Consider the following 23,586-nt stretch of genomic DNA (forward strand, 5'->3'; position numbering starts at 1 on the left):
GATGAGTGGGGGGGATGAAGGCCAGGCCCTCAGCACCTAGTGGAGGGAGAGGCACAGAGGCCGGGGCCACATCTGGCCCACAGGGCAGGCGCGGCTCAGCGGCAGGGTGTGGCCGAGCACTGGGCACCCCGTGGCATCCCCTGCTGCTGAGCAGAGGAGGATTTCAGTCTGGGATTGGCGGGCCCTGGGTGATGTCAGGCCGACGGAACCCAAAGGCGCTCTTAAGGACGGGCTGGGCTGTAACCTGAGCGGAAGGATCAAGTAGCGCAGGTGTCGGGTCCAGGCCACCCCCGCTGCCAGGTGCACAGCGGGGCCACCAGCGCGGGCGCAGGTAGGAGCAGCCCCAGCCCCGGGGCCGAGTGGCTGAGGGCCCTGGGCAAGCAGGAGCCTAACAGGACAAGGGCTTTGAGAGGGCTCCCTGGGAGCCGCGGCCCAGGCAAGAGAGGGTTTTGCGGAGCCTCCGGGACGCACTGGACCGTCCGACAGCGGGGAGTCAGGTGCGGCTGAGGCCTCAACGCTGGCTAAGCGGGGAGCTGCCCCTTCTCCGGCTCCCCCTGGCGTCTAGCCTGGGCCACCGCGCGCCTGGGCCCGCCCCTTCTAGCCTCAGCGGGGCCCGTGTCCCCTTGGTCCGCGCCGACTCCCTCCCTGTAGGACCGACCAAGCCCGCGGTGCCACCGAGGCCCCCGTGATCCTTGCCCATCCCACTCCGAGAACAGGATGATCTGGGAAGGAGCTGGCCGCGCACCTGGGGAAGGTGGACAGTCGGGAGGGGAGCGTAAGGGTCATAAGGGACAAGTGCCTGCGGCCCACTCCGCCGCTGTCTCCCCACAGCTGAACTCCCGCGACGGCCACAACGCGCTGCGGAGGCAGGACTCCGGCCGCAAGCCCCGCGCCTTCAGTAAGCAGCCCAGCACCGGGGACTACTACGGCCAGCTGGGCCGCTGCCCCCGGGAGCCGCTGGCCGCACGCCGGGACATGGCGCACAGCGAAGAGGTGCGTGCCCCGAGCACGCACCAGCCGGATGCGGGGACCAGCCCGGCCGCCCCGCTTCTCACTCGCTGGCCCCTCTGCCCCCCGCAGGCGGCGCTGCTCCCTGGGAATCACGTGCACAACGGCTGCGCTGCGGACCCTAAAGCGTCCAGGGAGCTGCCCCCGCCCCCGCCGCCGCCCCCGCTTCCCGAGGCCCTGAGCTCGCCGCCGCCTCCTCCGCCTCTGCCCTTCGAGGGTTCAGGCCCTGGCTGCGGACAGCGTCGGTCCTCGTCGTCCACCGGGAGTGAGTAGGGATGGGCTGAGGAATGGGGGTGGCACTAGCCCTGAAGGGGAGGGAAACCTAGACACCGCGCCCTCCTCAGCTGCGATTTCGCTGGTGTTTCCCCTTTTCCTACTTGTTCTTCCCGCAGCCCCCGTGCCCCAGTGAGGACTTGACCCTATGGGAAGGCTCTGAGTTGCTTTAGTTCCTGCCAGAGCTGGACTGGGCTGTGTGGCCTCCAGCACGTCTCCTTCACTCTCTGGGCCAGCCTCCCATCCAGTAGGAAGGGCTTCCCAGCTCTGGTGGCTGGTGTTGCTGACGAGCTGGTACTAGAGGGAGGCTCTGAGAAGTAGAACTAGCGTCGAGGAGGCAAGGCTGCTGACCAACCTTCTTCCTGCCCCGTCTCTATCCTGGGTCAGTCTTCCTCTCCTCTTCTCTCTCCCGTGTTCTTCCAAGCTAGCTACAGCCGGGAGCCCTTCCCCGATGCATAACCAAGGCCAGTGACCTATCACAACTGCCCTTCCCCTCCTGGCAGCTCCCCAGGGCACCCTTTTTTCAGGGTTAGACATGGTGACCAAGATTCTTGGGCTTCCTTTTGGTCTCCTGCATGCCAGGGCTCCTGGAAGGCCCAGGGGGTGATACGTGGGTGCTCGTTCTCCCAGCCCAGCCTCCCTCACCCATACACTCAGGGCAGGGACCATGCTTAGTGGCACCATCCAAAGCCTTGTTTCCCTGACTAGGAGAACAGGGGTACATTAAGATTGGGATAGGGCTAGCCTGGGCTCCCCGAGAGGCCTAGGGAGCCCCAGCCCTGCTCGCCGGAGCCCATGGTAGCATGTCCACTACCAGCTGGGCCTCCAGAAAGGCCTGCAGCTGTGGAGTCAGCTTCCTCCCTCTGCAGCTCAGAGCCAGGCTAGGAACAGAAGAAAAGTAGACTCGGCTTCTCCAGACAGCCCTTCTCAGCCAGAGCCTGGCTAGGCGCCCTCTGACAACCCAATGCCAAGATTGAGGCCTCTGCTAGGGGGGCCCCAGCCAGTGGCACTCTGCCCAATCCTCAGGGACAGCAGCAAAGCTAGGCTGGGTGGAGCACCCTCACGGAGCCCCAGAGCGTCCTGAGCCAGGGTCAGAGGGGCGTGTGGTTCCTCCTCTGCACGTCGCCCTCCCCTCCTCCTGTCCTCCCTGACCACTGTCCTAGCCTCACCCAGCCCCCTTCCACTCCTAACTTCGCTGTCACTTCTCTCCTTTCGGTCCTAGAAGTGAGAGTCCTGAGGCACAGGAAGAGTGAGTAGCTGCGTGCATGGCTCCTGGCTGAGGGGGCAAGGGGGAGGGGTGGGGTGGCAACAGGTGTGTGCAGGAAAAGCAAGGCCCAAGGGGTTCGGGACTTGAGGAGAGGTGAGGGCCAGAGGCCAGCAGGCGAGGGGTCCCCCAGGCCACAGACAGGGCCTCCCACCCCACACCTACCCAACCACACCTGCAAATTCTGTGCCTGACAGTTTTGCCTAAATAAATGAAAGGCTGGTGCCTGCCTGGTGCCTTTCTCATCTCCTGATGCTGTGCTCTGGGATCCCCAGCCCAGAGAACTCAGGAGCTGTTGGCCTCTCATTTAGTTCCCTCATCCAGCCATGCCTTCATCAGCTCTAAAGACAACCTCCCCAGATCCAGTCATGTCTGTTGGTCTAGTTGGAAAATGCAAACTTTGGGTGGCACATTTGCATGTTATCCCCTGGCCCTTCTTCCTGGGTGCCCACGCCCCATACGCTTAGTAAGGGCTCTGCTCTCCTGGGTTCCCCAGAGTGAGAAGCGTCTTGCCGTAAGTGTGCTCCAGGCTTGCAACCAGTGTGTCTGCTCATGTGTCTGTCTGTGGGTGTGTGTGGAGGGGGGAACAGGCTGGGTTTTGGCATCCAGGGTCCCGAGTCCATATAACCATGGAGGCCTCAGGAGACTTAGTCCAAGGGTCACTGAGCTTTGCTGATGCAGAGAGAGGGCTGGAGGGAGACTCCACCCCAGCAGGGCTGAACCAGGGAACCCAGGACAAAGGTCAGGTGGTTGGCCCCAGGTAGTATTTTGGAGCTGAGCAGTCAGTGCGCTGGGTGGAGACATTTGCTGGAGTTCCCAAGGCTGGCCCAAAAACCTTCATGAATTCCCAGGGGCCTCCAGCTGGGGGCCCCACACCCCGTGAGTAGGGCCCCGAGGATGTTGGGGCTGCGCGCTGCCAGCAGAGGACCTGCCTCTGGGGTCCTGAGAGCAGCCACTCAGGGCTCAGGATCTGGAGCGCAGCCCTCTGGCCCCGCCCATCCTGACTTGGGGAGGGGGCAGGAGAAGAGCAGGTAGGGGCAGAGGGAACTCAGACGCGACCTCAACAAGTGCCTCCTCTCCTGCCTTCGCACAGGCACCAAGTCTTTCAATATGATGTCCCCAACGGGCGACAACTCAGAGCTACTGGCTGAGATCAAGGCTGGCAAGAGTCTGAAGCCGACGCCGCAGAGCAAGGGACTGACCACGGTGTTCTCTGGCAGTGGGCAACCGGCCTCCCAGGTAGGCAGCCCAACAGGCGCCCCTGCCCAGGCTCCATTGGTCCCTGCCTGCTCGGCGCTCAGTCCCGCTCCTTCTCCCCTGCTTCTCCCTGCAGCCTGACTCACCACTGCAGCTGACATCGCCCCCGCTGTCACGGGCCCGAAGCCCCACCCCACCGGCAGTGGGGCCGCAGCCACTGCTCAATGGAAGCATGGCACCGGCACCACCTGCCACCCCTGCACCAGGCGTACAGCTGGATGTGGAGGCGCTCATCCCCACGCACGACGAGCAGGGCCGGCCCATACCTGAGTGGAAGCGCCAGGTGATGGTGCGCAAGCTGCAGCTGAAGATGCAGGAGGAGGAGGAGCAGAGACGGAAGGTGGGTGTGGTGGGGCTTCCCAGAAGGCCCAGGGTTTGTCACCTTGGCTCAGAGCCCAACCCCAACTCCCCACCCCCTGCCTGTGCCCTTCAACCTCAGGCGGCTCCCATTACCTTTGGAGAAAAGCAGGGTTGGACACCCCCTCTCCTGGGGACTGTTTCCAGTCTCCATCCACCAGCAGCCTGTCCTTCAGTAAGATGGCAAACTCCAATGGGCCTTCAAATCGTCTAGGATCTTATAAAAAGGCCTATTCTGATTCAGGAGCTCTGGGTGAGGCTGAGTGTCTGCATGGCAAGCAAGCCCCTGGTGAGGCTCACCATGTTGGCTCAGGGGCCACACTGAGTAGCTGAGAGGTTTTTGGTCCCAGTTAGCCAACTTCAGTTCTTCTTGCATTGTCACTTTCCAGCCACTGCAGCTGAGCCTCATCCAACCTCAACTGTCTCATCTGTCAGATAGGCTGATTATCACTGGCTGGCAGGAGGGTTTGCCCTTGATCCACTCAACACACATTCCCTGGGGGATGTGTATGCGCCCCACGTGGCAGCCTCTGGGGATTTATCGTGAATATATTAGGGCGGGGTCTCAAGGTGGCTGCAGGAGCCGGGCAAGGGGGGTCAACCAACCAACCAGTAGCACCTCAGTACAGTGATTAGTGCCATCACAGGGCCAGGTGAGAGAGCAACCAGGTTGGCAAATAACTGGCTGCTAGAATATGGGTGGTGCTGTGGTGGGGAGTCAGAGGACTGGCGCTGCTCCAAGCCGACATCCTGTTTGGTTTAGGGGTGGTGTTAGGGAAGGAGGAAGTGATGTCCAAGGTAGACTTGGAAGATGAGCAGGAGGTGGACACAGAAAGGAGTGGCAAAGAGCGGGGGCTGGGAGGGGGAGCTGAGGAGTCAGCACGGCCCGGCACTGTGACTGTCCTGTGGGAGGCTGGGGCGGTCAGTGGGGTCGGCTCACCAGGACCTAGCCCTGAAGAATGTGGACTTTCTCTGGGAGTGGTGAGGAGCCTGAGAAGGGGGTTAAGCAGGGAAGTGGCATCTTCACGTTTGTATATGGGGAATGGATTGTATGTCATGGGTTAGGATGCATTGGGAGGTCTGCGAAGGGATGAGGTCAGCCCCCCAGGCTGGAAAAACCCAGCACTAAAGTGAGGAATAATGAGACTCTTAGGAAGTGCCTGGCATACCAAGCTCTATAAATCGTATTATTCCAGGGTGAGGGGTGGGAATAGGAGTGGAAGCCACAGCGTCACCTCTCCTTTAGCAGGAAAACACGGACAGGGTGGACAGGGAGGGACTGGGCCGCAGGGCTGCTTGAGAAGGGCTCACCGGTCTGGGACGAGGAGAGGCCTTCCTGGGATCTGGCCTTGAAATCTCAGACCTTGGATGGGGTGGAAGACGGCTGCCGCGCATCGCAGCTTCAACGCCTTTTGCATGTTCCTTCGGTGGTGTAATGAGCAACCAAGCCAGGTGTGGAGACCCCGTCTGCCCGCCCTGCCTCTGGAACTGCGCCCAACGACCAGCTGTGTCCCCGCCGGCGATCAAAGTGGACACTATCCAGCGCCGGGAGCGGTGGCCCGGCCCGAAGCTTCGCCCCACTGTAATCGCCTGCTGGCCAGGCACAGCCCATCCTTGCAAACGCAGCCCCGCGGAGCCATTACACCACCTGGGACATGTAAAGGGCGTCCCTGGCGGCCGCTGCGGGAGCCGGGCCAGAGGGAGACCCGCCTCCCTCCCCTCTCTTGTCTTCCTCGCCTTAGCTGACGGCCGCGAGCTCGTGCTGCTACCCCCGCGAGGGCTGGAGGTACTCCCGGGAGCACAACGCCATCCTCGGGCCCTTCGGCGAGCTCATGACCGAGGCCGATATCCTCCGCATTGAGCAGCAAATTGAGAACCTGCAGGTTTTGCACAAGGCGCAGAAGCTGGAGGCGCACCTGGAGCAGCTGGAGCTGGAGCTGGAACAGCTGCTGCCCATCTCGGCCGCCCTGTCGGCGCCGCGCTTCACCGTCGACCCGCGCCGCATGCACGGCCGCGCAGCCAGTCTGCCTCTCTGGTGCAGCAAGATCTCCACGCTGCTCAAGAGCATGTCCACGCTGCTGGCCGCGCTGGGCGGCCGGCCCGCGCACCTGGCCGAGCTCCTGGCCGCCGACACGGGTCAGCCGCTGGCGCCGCTGCCCGACGCGCCCTGGCGCCCGGGTCCTCTGTGTTTGGGCCGCTCGCACTCGCTCAGCTGGTGCCGCGAGGCCGTGGCGCGCGAGATCCTCGAGTGCGGCGTCTCGGTGCGGCACCTCTGCGCAGTCTATGAGCTGCGCGCCCAGGGACCGGAGCCCGCCCGTGGCCCGCGAAACAAGCTCTCACGGCCCGCCGGCGCCCCGGGCCGCGAGCCCATTCTCGAGGAGGACTACGTGGCGGTCGGACCCGGCGAGCCCCGCGACGCCGCTAACGGCCTGCCTGCCCCCGAGGAGCCTCCGGGCGCTCTGGGCCAGCCCGAGGCGCCAGGACGCCAGGCGGCGCCACCCGAGCCCGAGCAGCTAGCGCGCAGGCCGCCGCTCTCCACCGAGCTGTGCGGCGTCCAGGACTACATCGACATGCGCAAGGAGCGCATCGTCTACCTCTTCCTGGACCACTGGCGCAGGTGGGCCTTCCGCGGCCCCGGGCGCCACGCCCATGCGCGCCTGCGCAGACTGCTGCCCCGCGTGGTGGCCGGCGGCGCTTGCGCGCGGCCCGAGGCTGCCGACGGCCCCGAGCAGCGGCTGCTGCGCCTGCTGAAACAAAGGCAGCGGGTGGGCAAGCTGCTGGGCCACTGGCGGAGCCTGCTACAGCAGGTGCCGGCGCAGCAGCCGCGCGTCCCGGGCCTGGCACACAGCCTGTACTGGCCAGAGCACTTCCTGCCGCCCCTCGACGGCGGCGCGCCCCCGCGCTACGACAGCCTCACCCTTGACCTCTTCATGCTCGGCTACTTCCAGCTGCTCGAGATGGGCCTGAGTCGCGAGGAGCGCAAGTTCCGCCACCTGCTGTGCTATGAGATGTTCGACAGGCTGGGCAGCCACCCATGGGAGCTCATCCGCCTCTTCCACCGCGTGGTGCTGGAGGAGGTGGAGGCTGGCCGGCGCGGCTGGAGCGATGGCTTCGAAGACCTCAGGCTCCAGTTCTTCGGAGATATCCCAGAGGCTGAGCCGGCCCAGGAAGAAGAGACGGAGAAGGCGCAAGAGGAGGAGAGGGAGCCGGGGGAAGAGGCCGCTACAGCCCACACGGAGGACTGGCCACAGGGGCAGCCCGAGGCCCCAGCACCTGCACCACAGCCCCCACCCCCGCCAGCCGCGCCTCCACCGACATCGGACCCTCCTAGTTCAGAAGCCCCAGCGGAAGACACCCTGGAGCTGGTGTCTGAGATGGGCGAATTCAGCAACGAGGACATATGCCGCTACATCGACCGCAGCTTCTCCTTCTGGAAGGAGAAGGAGGCAGAGCTTTTTGACATCTGAGCAGCAGAATTAGGAATTTACCCTCAAGCATCGTAACATGGGCGTGGATGCCTGTCTGATGTCCTCCGGAGGCCAGAAGCGGGCAGAAAGAGCCCAGGACGGGTGGCCTTAGGAAGCCCAGTGTGCCTAGGACCAGGCTGCCACAGTCTTTGAGGCCCCATCATGGCCGAATGTGGGGGCGCTGGCCAGAAGGGGCAGGATATGGCACAGGGCACACCGGGTGTCCCCCACTGGTCCTACAGACTTTGTCTGCCTCTACCTGGAGCCAGTGGAAGCAGCAGCCTCTCTGAGGGACTGTGGGCCTTCCGTGGGGCAGTGTGGCTCTTTGGTTTTCCACTGACGCTCACAGACACCTCTTTAGCGGAGATCACGGGAGCCACGTGTGCAGTGTTCTGTGTGACATGTTCTCCGCTGTAACACCCAAGTAATAAAACTCTTTGCTGTAAGCTGCCTGTTGATGCCTCCACCTGCCATGTCACTGTGGTGGCACAATTGTAGAGCTGGTGTCTATTCCATTTGGGGATAGGACAGGCCTGGGCCAGAAGGTCCTACATAGTGGAACCTGGGGGCAGCTTGAGCCTCACTGAGCTGGCAGAATCTGTGGGTGCCCAGGTGTGGGTCTGCCCAGATATTCTGGCTCATGGGCCCAGGGTCATCTGTCTGCCTGCCCCTGTGGGGAACCTGATTCTCTGCTCTCCTCCTACATCCCCTACCCTCAGTTCTGACCTCTCGCAGTGTTTCTAGGACATAGGACCTGAGTTATGAGGGGGTGGGGAACAGAAGTCCCCTTTTGAGGGGACTGTGCCCAGGCATCTTCATCCATTTGCCCATGGAAGGCATCAACTCTACCTATGTCTTGTTGTCCCTTACTCATGCAAGACCCCCAGGTCGGGGGAGCACACCCTCTGGCCCCCTACCTCCCAGCCCACAGTGGCCCTGAAGCTTTGTGCTTGTGTTTCAGGAGAAGGAGGAGGAGGACCGGCTGGCCAGCTTGCCTGCCTGGAGGCGGGACCTCCTGCGGAAGAAGCTAGAAGAGGAAAGGTGAGCTGGGGTTCCAGAAGATGTGGGGCCTGGCAGGGTGTCTTGTGTCCCTGAAGCAGTGGCTCCAAGTAACGCTGCCTCTTTTTCCTTCTAGGGAGCAGAAGCGGTGAGTGGGGCTGAGCCCGACCTGCCCCTCACCCACCCACCCACCCACCCAGTCACAGTCCTTTTGCCCCTTCATCCAGCCCCATCCGGAGCTCATCCCCTTGTCACTCAGCCCGGTAGCACAGCCTGTCTGCTCCCAATAATACCACGAGACCCCTCTCCCCCAATAACTTGGCCACTCTACCCCAAAGTCTAGCTTTTATGGCCTAATAACCTTGTTCTGTTACCCACCCCCCAGCTCCATTAACCTGGCCTGCCGTGAACCCCACCTCAGTATCAATAACCTTGATCGTCTCTTCCTCAAAATGTCGTTTCTGCCCACCCCCCTTAATCTAGCTCAGTGCTGACCAACAGAAATGTAATACAAGCTATATACTTAATGTTAAATTTTCTAGTAGCCACTTTGAAAAAGTTAAAAGCTATAGGTGAATGTAACTTTAATAATTTTATTTGACCCAATATATCAATATATGATTTCAATACCTAATCAATATAAAAATTACTAATGAGATGTTCAACATAGTCTTTTTTAAAAACGAAGTATTGGAGATGTTGCATGCATATTCTGCCTATATACATCTCATCTGACATTTCAAATGCTGAACAGCTGCATATGTTCAGTGACCGTCTCATCAGCAGTGCAGATCTCACCCTGCTGTTCTAATAACTTGTCCCGAACACCCAGCTGCTGTCTCCCAATAATGCGTGCCTACCCCCAGCAGCCCAAACCCAGTCCAGGCCTCAATAATTTCATTCCCTGACCCCATAACACCCCCTCCTCATCCTCTGCCACACTGTGACCCCACACATTTCCAGTAACACCCCCAGCCAGCAATAATCCAGCCACAGTCTCTCACTCGCCCAGCTCCTGTGTGTCCCCATTGTGCTCCCAATCAAGTACCTGTGTCCCAAGCAATCCTGCCTACCTGTCCCAGGGCCCAGTCCCTGGCCGCTCCCGCACCCCCCCATCACCTAGCCCTTAGCCCCCTAGAACCAATTGCCCTGCCCACCATTAATTAGTCCCTCCCTCCTCAGCAAACCCAGCCTCTGCCCTCAGTAACCCACTCCTACCTACCGGCGACCCCCTCACGGTGCCTGACCCACCCTCTCCCCCTTGCTTGGGGTTCTACCCCTACCGCATGCCTAGGAAAGAGGAGGAGCGACAGAAGCAGGAGGAGCTGCAGCGGGAGAAAGAGCAGTCGGAGAAGCTGCGGACGCTGGGCTATGACGAGACCAAGCTGGCGCCCTGGCAGCGACAGATCATCCTGAAGAAGGGGGACATCGCTAAGTACTAAATGCCGCCCTCTTGCCAGCCGACGCGCGAGCTAGGGGGACCCGTCCCCCACCCCCGCCCTGGCCTGCGCGGCCCGAGTGGAAGGGCTGGGAGCCGCGCCGCGCTCCTCTCCCGCGCTCGCAAACCTCCCTGACCCCACCCCAGCCCCCGCACCCCTAGCCTCCGCACCCCCAGCCCGGGGTGACGCTAGAGCGCGCGCGCGCGCCGCCGCCGCCGCCGCCGCCACCACCCAGGAAAGTGCCCGAGCTGCTGACGCGAAAAGATGCTCCCTGTTTGCATGACTATTTACATACATTTGCATGTCGTTGGCCGTCGGCATGTGCAGAGCTCTCCGCAGCCCCGGGGGTGCGACTTGGCTTCCCTGCGGGGCGCAGCCTCCTCCCCCGCACCCCGGAACCCGCGTCGCCTGCGCATCCTGGGCGGAGGCGGGCCCCGCGCTCTGGAAAGGGGTTTTCCTCCCTCCATGACCCAGATCTGTGCCCGGCGCCGCCCGGGCCGCATTTCCCATCCCCGCCAAGGGTTTCCTCTCAGTCATTTGTTTACCAGAAAAGATGAAAACTGCAAACTGCCCGTCGGGACGGAGCTGCCGCTCCCGGGGCCCCACCTCCGCCCCCACCTCCCTCCCGTTACGTCTGCGCCCCGGCCCCTTTCACCGCCTTGGTGCAGTGGGAGGAGGACGAGGGGCCCCTGAACCTGTGTCCCCAGCTGCCGCCCCCCCGCACCCTATTAAAGCTCTCAGCCGCCCGGAGCCGACCTTCAATCTCACTCGCCGACGCCGCGACTTCCTCTCTCCCTCGGGGTAACTGGGCCAGGCGGGGCGGGAGCTACGGGCCTTGAGGGTCTCCAACGCGAGTCCCTGACCCTGGGGTGTCGAGACTTGCGGCCTTTTCGACGCCAAGAAACCGAGCCCAGGCTACGAAACACCCGGGCCCCGCGTTAACACCAAGCAGCAGCTTTTCTTAATTGATTTAATACCAGGGCCTCAGCCAAGATCAGGCCGAGAAACAGCTGAGCAACCTCCTGACCCCTTCCCGGTAGTCGTGGCTGCTCTCCCCTTCACCGGAACCCCGGGGGGCGCAGGGATGAGGCTGGCGCTGCTACGCAGGGCCGGGCCAGGGTCTTAATAAGTGACATAAAATGTCTACACGGGTAAGTAACCGTACTTAGGGCTTCTGCAAGGGCCAGCAGACTCTCGAGCTAGGGGGGCGGGCCGCGCTGCAGGCGGCCGCGCAGATCCTCGGCGCAGCCATCCAGCCCCATGCGCTCCAGGGCCGCGTAGACGGCGCCCAAGCCCGCTGGCTGCTGCTGGCGCCAGCGCTTGAGCATCTCGTATTGCTGGTCGCGGAAGCGGCCGACCTCCACCTCCACAGCCTCAATCTCCGCCTCGCGCAGCCCTAGCGTGCGCACGAACTCCTTCCAGCGCCGCGCGGGCACCGCGTCCACCACGTCGTAGAGCTGCGGGCCGGGCTGGAGCACGGCAGCTACGGAGGCTGTCGGGGGCGCTGGTGATGGCGGTGGCAGGGAGCCTGGGGACGCACCAGGGAGAGCCAATGGGGAATGTGGGCTGTGATCGAAGGGCTGCAGGGGGGGTGGGTACCAGGACAGTTAGGGAATGGAAAGTGGGCAAGTGGTGCCTCCGAAGAATGGGACCAAGGCCTCAGACCTCGGAGGTCCCTTACCAAGAGCTCTGCCGGGCATCTGCTCCCGGGACCAGGGCGCCTCCCGGCAGAGTGCCTCCTGAGTCTGTGGGGCGCCAGGGCTCCAGCTACTGCCTACCAACTGGACAGTGCAGGCCTTCTCCCTGCTGCTGGGTGGCACCAGAAGGTTGTGGGCACTGTCCCAAGGTGAGAGATGAGTGGCCTAGAAGCCAAGAGAGGCTTCTGGTCAGCCCTGCTTGCTTAGTGAGGACCCTTTGCTGGGTCTCTGGCCAGGAGTGGCCAGTCCTGGGCACAGTGAGCAAACATCCTCCTAGGCCACCTCCCCCAGTCATCCATGCTGTCTTGGTGGAGCCCTGGAGCCAAGCTGTGTCTTCTGTCAGGAAGACCCTGCCCTGATGCTGTCCTATTATTCCCCCTCTTAGTCCTCCTACTATCCCGGTGTAGGCCTGGCCATGGTGGCACTCACTCACTGAACCGTTAGCTCCTGCTCACCTGTCCAGACACCAAGAGACTGATGGCCGCCTGAGGACAGGCACTGGGGCTGCTCTCGTCCACTCACTCACCCCTCCCAACAGGTACCCCAGGTCTGTGTGCCAGCTGCAGAGCCACGCACTGGGGACCATGAATCATATTAAGGCCCAACCTCTCAGCTCCAAAAGGCTGAGGCCTGGGTGCCTGCTCACCTTCCTCCCAGAATAGCACTGAGATTCTCACCTGTAGGGGCGACAGGGCCTCCATCCCAGCTTCGTCTGGAGTAACAAAGAGAGTCTAATTAGCAGTCAGGCAAGGCTCCGGGACAGGCGCTGGGCCAGCTCCTCTTGGCATCCCTCTGCATCGGGGCTGAGTGGGCTCTGTGCTCCCACCCTAACTCCAGGCCCCTAGGAGTATGTGTGTGTGTGCAAGCACACACATGTACACTCACCAGGAACCATGGGCTTGCAAGACTGGCGGCGGCGGTATGTGTAGGTCAGGGTGGCACCAAGCAGGAGTGGGACCACCAGGCCTGCCAAGAACACCTGGACCCAGAACACTGAAAGAGCAGCTGGTGGGTGGGGGTGGTAGCCATCCCCCAGCCTCCCCTGGCCCGTCCCAGCTCTCCTGCCTGCATTCCCAGCACCTACTCTGCCTCCAGCCACAGACAGCCACACAGCGCTCAGGACAGCTCCCGAGGGTGCTCCTGCAAGGAGAGGAGATGAGTGTGAGATGGGGGAACACACTGCCAAGGGGCTGCCGAGGACTGCCTGACAGCTTCTCCATCCCGGAGGCACACCCGCCTACAGCGCCCCCTCCCCCTGGGAGTCTCACTCTTCCCAAGAAAGTTCCTGAAGTACTATTGAAATGTCAGGAGTCCCCAGTAACCAGTATTTACTGAGCTTCTCCTAGGCTAGACTGAGGTCACTATAATGTCAACTCCATAAGGAATGGGATTTGCCTATTTTGTTCCCTGTTGTATCCCAGCACCTAGAACATCTCTGGAAGATGGCAGCTGTGAACCCTTGCTGAACGGATAATGAATCAAGTGCCTTACCCCTTAGTCATAGCCCTGGGGAAAAACGACTAGCATCCCCATGCTGGATGCAGAACCACAGATCAGAGAGGTGAAGTAACTTGCCCAAGATCCCCCAAGAACAAGACACAGTTCTTGAATCTTAGCCTAGGTTTTGAAACTAGATCAATGTCTCTCTCTTTAAGTGACAAATCCTATCCTTAATGTACAGATGAAAGGACTACTAAGAGAGTGAAGACACTCCCCTTATTTATCTGGCATAAGGTGAATCCAGATTTCCCTTTACCATTCAATGTCTTCTGAAGTGGGGCCCACCCACCACAGGGCCAAGGTCCCTTCTCCCTGCCCTGAGACCACCACTCTGACCTCAGCCTCCCCTCCCCAGCCCAGGGCAGCCAGCAGTTACGTGGGGCAGGGCACGCAGTTGTTGCCATATTCATAGAAGCCAGGCAGGCAGGTCCCACAGTCAGTGTCTCTGCTGGAACCTGCAGTCCAAGAGATGGCATGGGAGAGAGAAAGGCAGGGAGGGAGGCGAAGGGGCAGACAGCCCTCAGTGGGATACTCACAGGGCACCTGTGTGTGGCGGTGCAGGGCCCCACAGTCTTTGCACGGATGGCAGCTGAAGGGTGAGCTCTCAATGCAATGTATGACCTTGCACTCCAGGAACCAGCCCGGCTCACAGCCACAGTGGGTGTCTGCCACAGCCGAGCAGTTCTTCAAGGCCACCTGGGAGCCTGTCAGAGACAGGGGTTCAGGGAGATGGGGAGAGCAGAAGCTGTCAGGGCCAGAGACCCCCAGAGAGGTGAGACAGAGCCCCTGGAGAATGGAGATGGAGATATGCCAGAGACAAAACCATCCCAAAAGGGAGAGAAGCATGGAGTTCACTGTGGACCAGAAGCTGAGAAGCATGTGCAGAGATAGGAAGGTCACCAGGACGAACAGACGCGAAAGCAACCTGGGTCAGGGTGGGTGGGTACAGGGTACAGGGCCCTCGCACACAGTTAGGTCCTAGCCATCAACTCCTCAGAGAGGTCCTGGCCACAGCCTGTCCTCAGGAGCCCCTCACCCTGCTCATCACAGGCCTGGCAGCGGGCACAGCGGCTCTCATGATGGTTCTCCCTGGCCAGGAACGTGCCCTGGGGGCACGGGAGGCAGGTGGCATGGCCACAAGGCTCTGTGCAGGGAGCCTTCAAGTAGTGCCCTGTGGAACACAGACTGGGGTCAGACAGTCTAAGGGGGCTCCAGCCTGCCTCCCTGGTGATCTCTGGCTCCCTGCTTCCCTCCCAGCCTCCCCCCACCCTCTCTTCCTGCCACATCCCTCTCACCTCTATAGCCACTCACCTGCCGGGCAGCCCCGGCAACAATGCAGACCATCCCTCTTTGGGAAGTTGTAGGCACAGTCACAGCTAGGGTTGGGGGCGCTGCCCTGGGCCCCCAGCAGCCGCAGGAAGAGAGCCTGGGGGACAGGCGCTGCTGGCTCCTGAGTGGCCGGCCGAGGGGGGGCTGTCCCTGCCCAGTCCCCCCCCACTGCATTTGCCCTCAGAGCAACCCGCTTCTCGGGTTCTTGAGCAGAAGGGGTGCCCATGGATGTGGGGTAGGACCACTTCCTTCCCCACGTAGACCAGGTTTCAGAGACCCAGAGCAGAGGGCTCCTGCCAGCCCTCACAGGAGCCGCTCCGCAGGGCGCAGGGCACAGGGCAGGCGTCTGTCAGCCCCACCCCCACCCTTGCTTTTTGTCAGGTGGAGGACCCTGATCTCTCTCTGCCCGGGGCCCCCAGACCTCTCCGGCCCCTGGGAGGGTGCTTCCTCTCAGCGGAAGGGCCCCGCCACAAGGAGCCTATAACTAGGTCGGAAGGGAGGGGTGAACCCAGTCCCCAGCCAGGCTTGGAGAAGAGGCTCGCTGGGCCCCTTCCTTCTCAGCAGGGATCCGGGCCCGAGGCTGTGCCCCCCTCATCCCCACTCACCAGAGCCACAGCCACTGAGCAGCCCCTCAGCAGAGGCTCCATGGCCCTCGGTGCCACGCTGACCCTCCAAAGGGCAGGGCATGCTCCACCGGGGGCTTCCCCGCCTCCCTGCCTCGCCTCTGCACCCAGCCAGCCCCAGGGCCCGCCCCGCACGCCTAGGGGCGGGGGCGGGGCCAGGCGGGGCCCTGTGCTTCCCTGGAAGCCCAGCCCCAGGCCACAGGGCCTGCCCAGGCACACTGGGGCTCACCTGAGCTCACCTGCGGTGGCCTCGGGGCAGCAAGATGTACACAGGACAGGGCTGTGTCAGGGTCCACACGCCTGGGTACTAGCCCCAACCCTGAGACCACCGCTTCCAGGTGAATGACGACCCCTCTCTGGGCCTCAAAGTAGCCAGGTGGGAGGCCCACCCTCTCCATACTGCATGGGTGTGGGTTCAGGGGCTCCCTCCCCTGGAGGAAAGAACCCTCAGTAGAGCCTGAAACATGCCACCTACCCAGGCAGAGGTTAATGCAGTGGCCTAGGACAGGGCCCTCTAAGGCGCCTCGCAGGGGAGGCACTTCGTGGTAGGCTCTAATGGCGGACCTCGGGGCTGTGGCAGGGAACGGGGCTGACCTTGGGGTGCTGGTCCTGTGACCTCTGCCCTGTTAGTTCACTAATGCTCCCCACAGTCTCTTCCAGTGCAGAGGGAGGGGGCACAAAGGCACCCACACTGGAACTCAGGAGCACCTGAGTCTGGAAAGGGGTGGCTTCCAAAAGCAAGGGGCTCTTTCCAGTGGAATATATACAAGTCTTTATAAAAGAATCAAAAGTTCAATAAATATGCAACTTTACACAAGCCCAACCCAGGCCTGGGGTGGCCAGCGGGACTGCGGGGAGGGGGCGGGGACAGATGAGGATGGAGGTGGGAAGGGCCCCCTGGAGCCCAGCCCAGAGGACCAGAGCTGGTGACTTCAGGGAGTAAGGGACAAGGGACCCTGCCTGGGCAGAGGGTGGGGGCAGGTTAGTGAAGGAGGCGACCGTCCAGGGGGTTCTGTGGCCTGGGCTGGGGCTCTGCCGAGGCCTCTTGCAGTTCCACCCAGTATGGCAAAGTGCAAATCGGGCCCTGGCGTGGTTGGTGGCAGGGATCCTGCCTGGCACTCCAGCTAGCACACACACAGGGCAGCAGCTGGAACAGGGGCTGGCATGCCCCAGGAGGCACGCTGTCTGCTGTCCCTTGATCTGTGGCACCCGTGGGGGCCTCCCTCTGCTCAGACCTCCCTGCAGGGGAAGGGAGGAGAGAGGAAGACAGTCCTTCCTTGGCTGACGCCAGTCAGGGGGGCTCTGGCTACCCTCTCTCCTCGCTGAGATTGGCAGGCCCCTTCACCATGGCTCACCACAGCCCACCCCCATCCCCATCTCCAAAAGCCATCTGCTTCCAGCCACGACAGCACCCCTACCCATTCCCCCAGGGCCAGCACACTGGGCCACCTGCCCTCTACCCCAGGCCAGGCCACTCACGAGGCAGTGAGCGTGGAATTCAGCAGCAGGGTGGTCCTGATTCGGTAGAGCTGGGCCAGCGTCAGCTTCCTGTGCTGGGCAGAGATCCCTGGAGGGGGCTCAGGCTGAGCCCTGGGTGAGGCCCCTGAGGGCAGCCCTCTGCTCCTCCAGGTGGGCGCATGGGGCTCCCCAGCTGGGCAGCTGGTTCTGCCCTCCAGCTCTGACGGCTCGAGGTCACTGCCAGGTCTTGATCCTCCCCGGCAATCCCAGTTGGGTCCTGTTTCCCGAGGGGGGCCCTGAGACTTGGCACCAGGGACTAAAGTGGCCAAGCAGAGTTCCGACAGGCTGCGGCTGGGGGCTGGGGGTGCCCCATGGCTGGTGGCCCTTGACAGCAGCTGGAGGAGGTTGGCCTCAGATTTGGACTTGAGTAGGTGGGGCAGACGGGGCAGCAGCTGGACAGGGGTGCGGCGGCGGAGGCGAGGCGAGGGTGAAAGGGCTTGTGGCAGCTCTGGAGGCCGGGGCACTGGCTCTGCCATAGGGGCTGGGGCCCCAAAGTCTTGCAGGGAGGCTGGGGAGAGGGTGCCGTAGGCGGAGTCCATGGAGCAGGAGCGGCCGTCCACGGGGCCCAGGTGCAGCAGCTCGCTGGTGGGCGTGACCGATGAGGCAGTGGTGCTGAGAGAGGTCTCGTCCGACTGGGAGCTGAAGGGGCCCCCCTCGAACTCAGGAGAGGACAGCATCTCCCCAGGCTCTACCACCACCATGGCCAGGGTCTCCGTGGAGCCATCTGAGGCACTGTGGGACCAGGAGGAGAGCGTCAGCCCAGCCAAAGGAAACCCAGGCAGCCTGGTGCAGCCCATGCTGGGCAATGCTGAGGTCTACAGCCTCTGCCTTCTGGAGCACGAGGCTCAGAGACGGCAAGCATGTGGCACATGTGCCTGATCTCCCAGCTCCTGCGCCCACAACAGACACCAGTGATGGAGTCTGTCCCCGTCCCAGCATTCTCTTCTGCTGGATACAGTCTAAGAGCCCTCAGCTCAGCTCCATGCAGCTGCCACTAATGGCTCAGAGTTGGCACTCAACTCTGAGAAACATATGCCATCCCTGCCTGGACTGAGGGGAGACAGGGCCCTCCCTGGCACTGGGTTCATAACGTGAAGCCATTCAGAGGAAGGGGTCACGGCTGGGCCTGGACCCGTGCCCGCGGCCTTAGGGTCAGGCGTCCTGGGGTGCTCTGGCCCACTGGGTGGTCCTGCAGGCGTACCCGCGCTGGGAGTTGAGACTGTTGCTGCTTTTTCGCAGGATGGTGGGGGAACTGGCAGCCGAAGTGCTACTCCCTCCTCCTTCCTCCTCCTCCTCTTCCTCCTCCTCCTGCTCGTCCCCCTCCTCTTCCAGGCTCTGCAGGTGCTGCTGGCTGTCTGGCTGCTCCTGCACACGCAGCTGCTGCAGCTGGTTCTGCGGGTGGGGGGTGCGGGGGCAGAGGGCAGAACGAGCTGGGAGGCCCACCCTCTCCATACGGCACAGGTGTGGGTTCAGGGGCAGCCCCCCCTGGAGGAAAGAACCCTCAGTAGAGCCTGGAACATGTCACCTACCCTGGCAGAGGTTCATGGAGTGGCCTAGGACAGGGCCCTCTAAGGCGCCTCGCAGGGGAGGCACTTCGTGGTAGGCTCTAATGGCGGACCTCGGGGCTGTGGCAGGGAACGGGGCTGACCTTGGGGTGTTGGTCCTGTGACCTCTGCCCTGTTAGTTCGCTAATGCTCCCCACAGTCTCTTCCAGTGCAGAGGGAGGGGGCACAAAGGCACCCACCTGCTGCCTTAGGGTCAGGCATCCTTGCCCACCTGCACACCTCTCTGCTCCCACCTGGCCCACCCTGCCCACCTGCACACCTCTCTGCTCCCACCTGGGCATTGTAAATGGCGTCCACCCAGCCACGGCACAAAGCCTGGCCACTGGCCTGGAACGTGTAGGCCCCCACAGCACTGTGGAACTCGTTCAGGTAGATGAGAAGGAAGGAGCCTGGTTAGGAAGGTCTCTGGTCAGTGTCGCTCAGGACCATGGCCTCTGCCCATCACAGCCCCTGGCCAGGAGCCCCTGGCCTGCTGCTCACCAGGGTCCCGCAGCTCCCGGCACACGATCTTGTCCACCAGCAGCGGGGGCCTGATGACCTTAGTCCTCTCGGCCTTCTTTACTGCCTTAGTCACCAGGAGCAGGTCCGTGAAGAGGAAGCAGTACACATCCATCTGGGGAGAGACCCGGGGTCAAGGCCAGGGTGCGGGGGCTTCAGGCAGGGACCGTGTCTGCCCCACGACCCTCTCCTGGGGGCACTTAAACTGTCAAACACCTCCTCTTCCCCCCATGAACTTGAGAGTAAAATTAACATGAAAAACAATCTCTGGATTACACGGCCCCTGGGATTAATAGCTCAGTAGCAAGGCTCCGGGCTATTCCTGGCCTGCTCATGAAATGAGCCTCCCCCCAACCCCCAGGAACCCACATAACACTGACAGGTGGGTGAGACCACGGCCCCCCGCCAGCCCCCAAGGGCTGAGCCTCCTGCCACACTTGAAGACAGGCTCCAAACAGAGGGTCATCCCTCCCGGGATCACTAGTTCTTGAATCACCATCCCGCTGACTGGCAGCTGAGAAGCCCTGCCTGGGGCCCAGGAGGTCCCCAGAGGGTGGTGCGAGCCCGCAGGGCGAGGGTGGGGCAGGGGGCCGGAGTCACCTTGCTGTCCTTCCCCTCCTTCATCCTCAGACTCCCCTCCAGCAGCAGCTGTCGGGTCTCCTCCGGGGAGGCACCGGTGATGGGCGCTGCCAGGTCCAGATGCAGAAACTCCTTCAGGAGCTGGGGGTGGGGGAGCACGTTGTCTGCAAGGGTGAGGGTCTGAGTCCCCACCCCAGCCAGCTCTCAGGCGAGACACCCGGCATGATCCCTCTCCCCTGACAGCAGGGCCAGGGACCCCGCGAAGGACGGCCTCCCACCTTGTCCACCTCGTCGTTGCTGCCCTCCACCACCTCGTAGGCGTCGATGCGGCTCACCACGGCCGCCAGCCGCTGCCGCTCCTGCCGCTGCCGCATGCACGCGTTCACGCGGTGGATGAAGCGCTCCACCGAGCCGATCTAGGGCGGGGGACCGCGGGTTCAGGCCCAAGGCCGGGGAGCGCCCGACCGCTAGGGCGGGACCCAGGGCTGGGCGGGGACCTCGCCCGCGTCCCGGTCACCATGGTGACGACAGCCTCCTTGGCGCGCGGCTCGTCCGTCCTCCTCAGCACCGACTTGAGCAGCAGCGGGTACTTGGTGAGCCGCTGGTGGGGCTTAGCCAGCATGTCGCTCAGCTTCAGCCGCTGGCACTGCTGGTGCCTCTCGGCCCACTGTGGGGGAAGGGGAGGCCGGGGCTGGGCTCAGGGCAGGCCCCACCCACCGCCAGCCCAGTGCCCCTGCTGCCCAGGTGGTCCCGCGGCTGGCGCCCCTGCACACCAGCCAGCCCGCCCGGCCTCACCGTGACATAGGCCCGGAAGAGGTCGTTGTCGCGCAGCAGGCCACGCATGTACTCCATGCAGCCCTCCTCCTCCATGCAGTATCGGATGTAGGGCTTGAAGAGGGAGCCGAACTGGCCGGGGCGGAACGACAGCACCGGTGACCGCGCGCTCCCCGCGGCCGCGCCCCGCTCCCGAAGCTGCACGGCCCTCCCTTACTGCTACTGGCGACCACCCCGGGGGTGGCAAGCTTATCACCCGTTTCCAAACTGAGCCTCAGTGAAAGTGTCCGCCCTAGGCCAGGCAGTGAGCAGAAGGCCGGGTGGGATTTAACCCCCGCCGAACAACTCGGAATTCCTTGCCTCTGACCACGAGGAGTCGTACGGGGCCACAGTGAGGGGAAGGCGGGGGTGATGGGCAGATGGCATCGGCGCCCAGCCGTGCTTCAGTGTCCCCGCCTGGCACGTACCATCTTGAAGCCTTTGAGGAAGTCCCCGGGCTGCAGCAGCGCCTGCGTGCGCCGCGCCCTCTCCAGCGCCGGCGCCATCACGCTGCTCCACAGCCCGCGGTGCAGCCGCGCGATCTCAGGGATGTTGCTGAACAGGCGCTCCGCCTCCACCTGGGGGCGGGAGGTGCGCTCGGCCCCGCCCCCGTCAGGGCCCGCCCACCCCACCTGCCAGCTCCACCCGCATCCCCGCGGCCAGGCCCCACCCCGTCCCGGTCCTGCCGCCTCCCCGGGGCCCCGCCGCACCTCGCACAGTAGCCCGGACTCTTGCAGGTTCAGGAGGCAGCACAGGAACAGCTGTGGGGGCAGGGGCGGCTGCAGCGGGGTGGTCTCAGCCCTGAGGCCCCACCCAGACCCCGGCTCCCCTCTTCCCCTTTCCCCTCCCGGGAGGCCCTGACACAGTCTGGAACAGACAGGGTTCATCCTAAGAGAAAAGGCGCAGGCCCCATGGCCCACCCCACCTGGAGGGAAGCCCTGGGAGACTGGCCTTGCAGCCCTGCCTACACTCTCCAGCGGTGCCCTGGCTCAGCCTCCAAGTTTCAGCTCAAAGGCAGGGGCCTTCCTCGAGCCCCGAAGCCCGGGACACATGCTCCCCCAAGGTGGAACTCCCTCCACCCTCCACCCTGGGGCCTACCCACTCTGCATCCACATCTAGGGTGTGGGCTGCTGAGCACCTGGCACACACAGGTGTTCAGAAATAGCCGTTGAGTGAATGAATGAAAGAATAAGGTCTGTGTTCACACAGCCGACCCAACAAGCTTGCCCGAAGCCCCCAGCCAGGTGTCTGGGCCTGTGGGACTCACCTCCCCAGCCTCTATCCTTCTGTCTCTTCCCTCCCCCCTTTGTTGCCTGGCACCTGCTCCTGCAAAGGCCCAAACTCCATTCAGCAGCATCCAGAAGGGGGGCAGGCAGGCAGGGTGGCTCTCGCCAGGGTGCAGCCCTGTACTCACATTGGTGATCACCCGCAGCTTCTTAATGTAGGAGGCCTCCGTGTGCAGAAGCTCCCACACCGCCTCTTGCTGGTGGCACTGCCGCCGGGTCAGCTTCTGTCAAAAGGGCAGGGGGTTGGCCAGGAGCCCTGGAGTGTGCCAGGACCCCTGGGAAAGGGAAGGGTGAGCCACCTGGCATGCAACTTCCTTTTCCTGGTGGGGACATGGAGGTGCCCAAGTTCTGGGCCTTCCTCTGCCATTAAGAGAGCCAAGTGGCACGCCCCAGTTTCACCTTGCCTCAGTTTCCCCAAAGTGGGTTCATGATGACAGCAGCCTGGCAGGACTGTCCTTGGAACATCCTGTCACTAGGCCCTGTGAAGGGTCCCATGAAGTGGGGGAATAATGTCCCCTTTCTCCCAGTGAAGAGGGAGGGAAGGGCGGTGGTGGCACCCACCTCATGGCCGTCAATGAGCTCCCGCCAGCTGTCCTCCAGCCACAGGCAGTCGTCATCCCCCTCCTCCTCCTCATCCCCCTCATCCTCCCATGAGTCATGGTCAAAGCGCAGCCTCCGGGGCAGCCTGGGCAGCCCAAAGAGGCCATAGGCATGTAGCTTGCCCTCCAGCTGCTCCATCTTGTCCACCTCCTGGAAGGAGACCCATGGTCAGGTCAGGAGTCAGCCAGCTGCCCTGCCCCAGGGCCCATGGGACCACATACCCGGCCAAAGACGCTGGTGCTGGGGCCTGAGCTGAAGAAGCCACTGAAGCGACTGGCCGCCCTGTTCTTCCAGCTGTCGCTGCCCCCACTGCTGCCGCTGGGCAGAGAGCAGCTGGAAGGCGTCGGGGGCTCCTGCCCAGGGATGCTCGCCTCCCCCAGGAACTCTGACATGTTCTTGCGCCGGCGGCCAGGGGCCTGGCCAGGGAGGGGTGGTCAAACCCAGGCCCATCGTGGCACCCACAGCCCCACTTATGATGGGTTTCCTGAACCTCAGGCCAGCCTGGAATGTGGAAGGTTCCCTGCTCCACCCTGGGATGTCACCTCCCCTGAGACCCACCCATGCTCCAGGGGCTGTGAGATCCAGATGCAGATGCACCCGCACTGACCCCCCCACTTCCCCACAGTCCCAAGCTCAGGTAAGTGGGGAGAAACACACTGAGTCACACACACACTCAGATACACTTACACGTGCAGCTCCAAGTGGATCCAACCAACACACCCACACACACACCCTCCTTGGACACTAGCAGGCTCTCTATCCATCATCTTGGGGTACAGTTAGATCCAGAGAGAGCCCATTATTCTCAGAGCCAGCCCACTTAGGCTGTTTAATTTAGGAAATTAAAGGCCAAGAGGGAGCAGTGGGGGCCCAGCTGACCTCTGCTCGGGGGCCCCGCCCCCCAGTCCTGACAAAGCCCCTCCTCCTCACCAGGATATCCAGGCTCTCCCGGCGGTTCTGGGGGTCCACGCGCTCCAGGGCAGGCACTCCGGCCCTGGCTGGCCGCAAGATTGGCAGACTCAGGGACTTGGAGTCCTTCACTCCCTGCTCCACCTTCCCCTCGTCCCCTGGCTTGGCTGGGGCAGCGTTAGGGGGCAAAGAGAGGTCCTCAGTACTCAGGTCCAGCGAGAAGGGGACCCCAGCCCTCTCTCCTCTGAGGATCCAAACAGCAGCCTCGCTGCCATCCCCTGAAGCCCCGCCCTGCCGCCTCCCACCTCCCCCACCCAGCAGAGACACCTGTATGGTAATAAGCCAGCTCAGGGCCCTGGCCACTGGGAACACGAGCCTGAGAAGAAGCACTGTCTCCAGGAGGCCCAGCCAGGCCCCAGCTGCCCAGCCAGCTGCTCACCTTTGACCCGCAGGTAGTGTCCCCCAAACCTGTAGGCCTCAAAGGTGAGGGACAAGGGTGTGTTGGACTGGTCCAGGTAGATATCCACTTTGCCCAGTGCGATGCCCTTCCTCTCAAACACAGGCAGCAGCACCTCCCTGTCCCAGGATGGCAGGTGTGCACGTGA

At 62.8% G+C, this 23,586-nt stretch overlaps 3 protein-coding genes across 26 annotated transcripts in view; 1 reads left to right on the forward strand and 2 right to left on the reverse strand.

Moving 5' to 3' along the window:
• ESPN (espin) overlaps positions 1–10,728 on the forward strand; it is a 28,753-nt gene extending 18,025 nt beyond the window's left edge. The window contains exons 8-15 of one of the 10 annotated variants that reach the window (XM_036925361.2): positions 832–993; positions 1,081–1,273; positions 3,639–3,784; positions 3,879–4,142; positions 5,902–7,537; positions 8,588–8,667; positions 8,762–8,773; positions 9,920–10,725. In XM_036925361.2, the coding sequence (XP_036781256.2) occupies positions 832–993; positions 1,081–1,273; positions 3,639–3,784; positions 3,879–4,142; positions 5,902–7,537; positions 8,588–8,667; positions 8,762–8,773; positions 9,920–10,000 (2,574 nt within the window). In that variant the 3' untranslated portion in view covers positions 10,001–10,725. The other 9 variants (XM_036925360.2, XM_036925365.2, XM_036925368.2 and 6 more) reach the window with 9 other exon arrangements.
• Positions 10,729–11,198: 470 nt separating this feature from the next.
• Positions 11,199–14,819, reverse strand: TNFRSF25 (TNF receptor superfamily member 25). Of its 4 annotated transcripts, none has more exons than XM_036925387.2 (9): positions 14,573–14,819; positions 14,298–14,432; positions 13,798–13,965; positions 13,638–13,716; positions 12,846–12,901; positions 12,647–12,754; positions 12,439–12,473; positions 11,746–11,926; positions 11,199–11,592 (listed from the first exon to the last, which is right to left on the reverse strand). In XM_036925387.2, the coding sequence occupies exons 1-9, from the start codon at positions 14,814–14,816 to the stop codon at positions 11,264–11,266; spliced, it is 1,335 nt and encodes a 444-aa protein (XP_036781282.2). In that variant the 5' UTR covers positions 14,817–14,819; the 3' UTR covers positions 11,199–11,263. The 4 variants fall into 4 exon arrangements, with proteins under 4 accessions (XP_036781282.2, XP_036781280.2, XP_036781279.2 ...); XM_036925385.2 differs by having other exon boundaries at positions 12,647–12,766; XM_036925384.2 differs by having other exon boundaries at positions 13,638–13,965.
• Positions 14,820–16,243: 1,424 nt separating this feature from the next.
• PLEKHG5 (pleckstrin homology and RhoGEF domain containing G5) overlaps positions 16,244–23,586 on the reverse strand; it is a 30,496-nt gene continuing 23,153 nt past the window's right edge. For 9 of the 12 annotated variants that reach the window (XM_036925371.2, XM_036925376.2, XM_036925378.2 and 6 more), the window contains 16 exons: positions 23,421–23,557; positions 23,003–23,148; positions 22,294–22,488; positions 22,034–22,222; positions 21,601–21,696; positions 20,897–20,947; positions 20,615–20,764; positions 20,169–20,279; positions 19,891–20,040; positions 19,652–19,789; positions 19,395–19,514; positions 18,777–18,909; positions 18,570–18,685; positions 17,933–18,123; positions 16,693–17,463; positions 16,244–16,452 (listed from right to left, as the gene is read on the reverse strand). In XM_036925371.2, coding sequence (XP_036781266.2) covers positions 16,443–16,452; positions 16,693–17,463; positions 17,933–18,123; positions 18,570–18,685; positions 18,777–18,909; positions 19,395–19,514; positions 19,652–19,789; positions 19,891–20,040; positions 20,169–20,279; positions 20,615–20,764; positions 20,897–20,947; positions 21,601–21,696; positions 22,034–22,222; positions 22,294–22,488; positions 23,003–23,148; positions 23,421–23,557 — 2,704 coding nt within the window. In that variant the 3' untranslated portion in view covers positions 16,244–16,442. Of the gene's footprint in view, positions 16,453–16,688; positions 17,464–17,932; positions 18,124–18,569; positions 18,686–18,776; positions 18,910–19,394; positions 19,515–19,651; positions 19,790–19,890; positions 20,041–20,168; positions 20,280–20,614; positions 20,765–20,896; positions 20,948–21,600; positions 21,697–22,033; positions 22,223–22,293; positions 22,489–23,002; positions 23,149–23,420; positions 23,558–23,586 lie in introns of those variants that run through there. The other 3 variants (XM_036925375.2, XM_036925370.2, XM_036925372.2) reach the window with 2 other exon arrangements.

Source organism: Manis pentadactyla, chromosome 4, assembly GCF_030020395.1.
Source record: "Manis pentadactyla isolate mManPen7 chromosome 4, mManPen7.hap1, whole genome shotgun sequence".
Classification (NCBI taxonomy): domain Eukaryota; kingdom Metazoa; phylum Chordata; class Mammalia; order Pholidota; family Manidae; genus Manis; species Manis pentadactyla.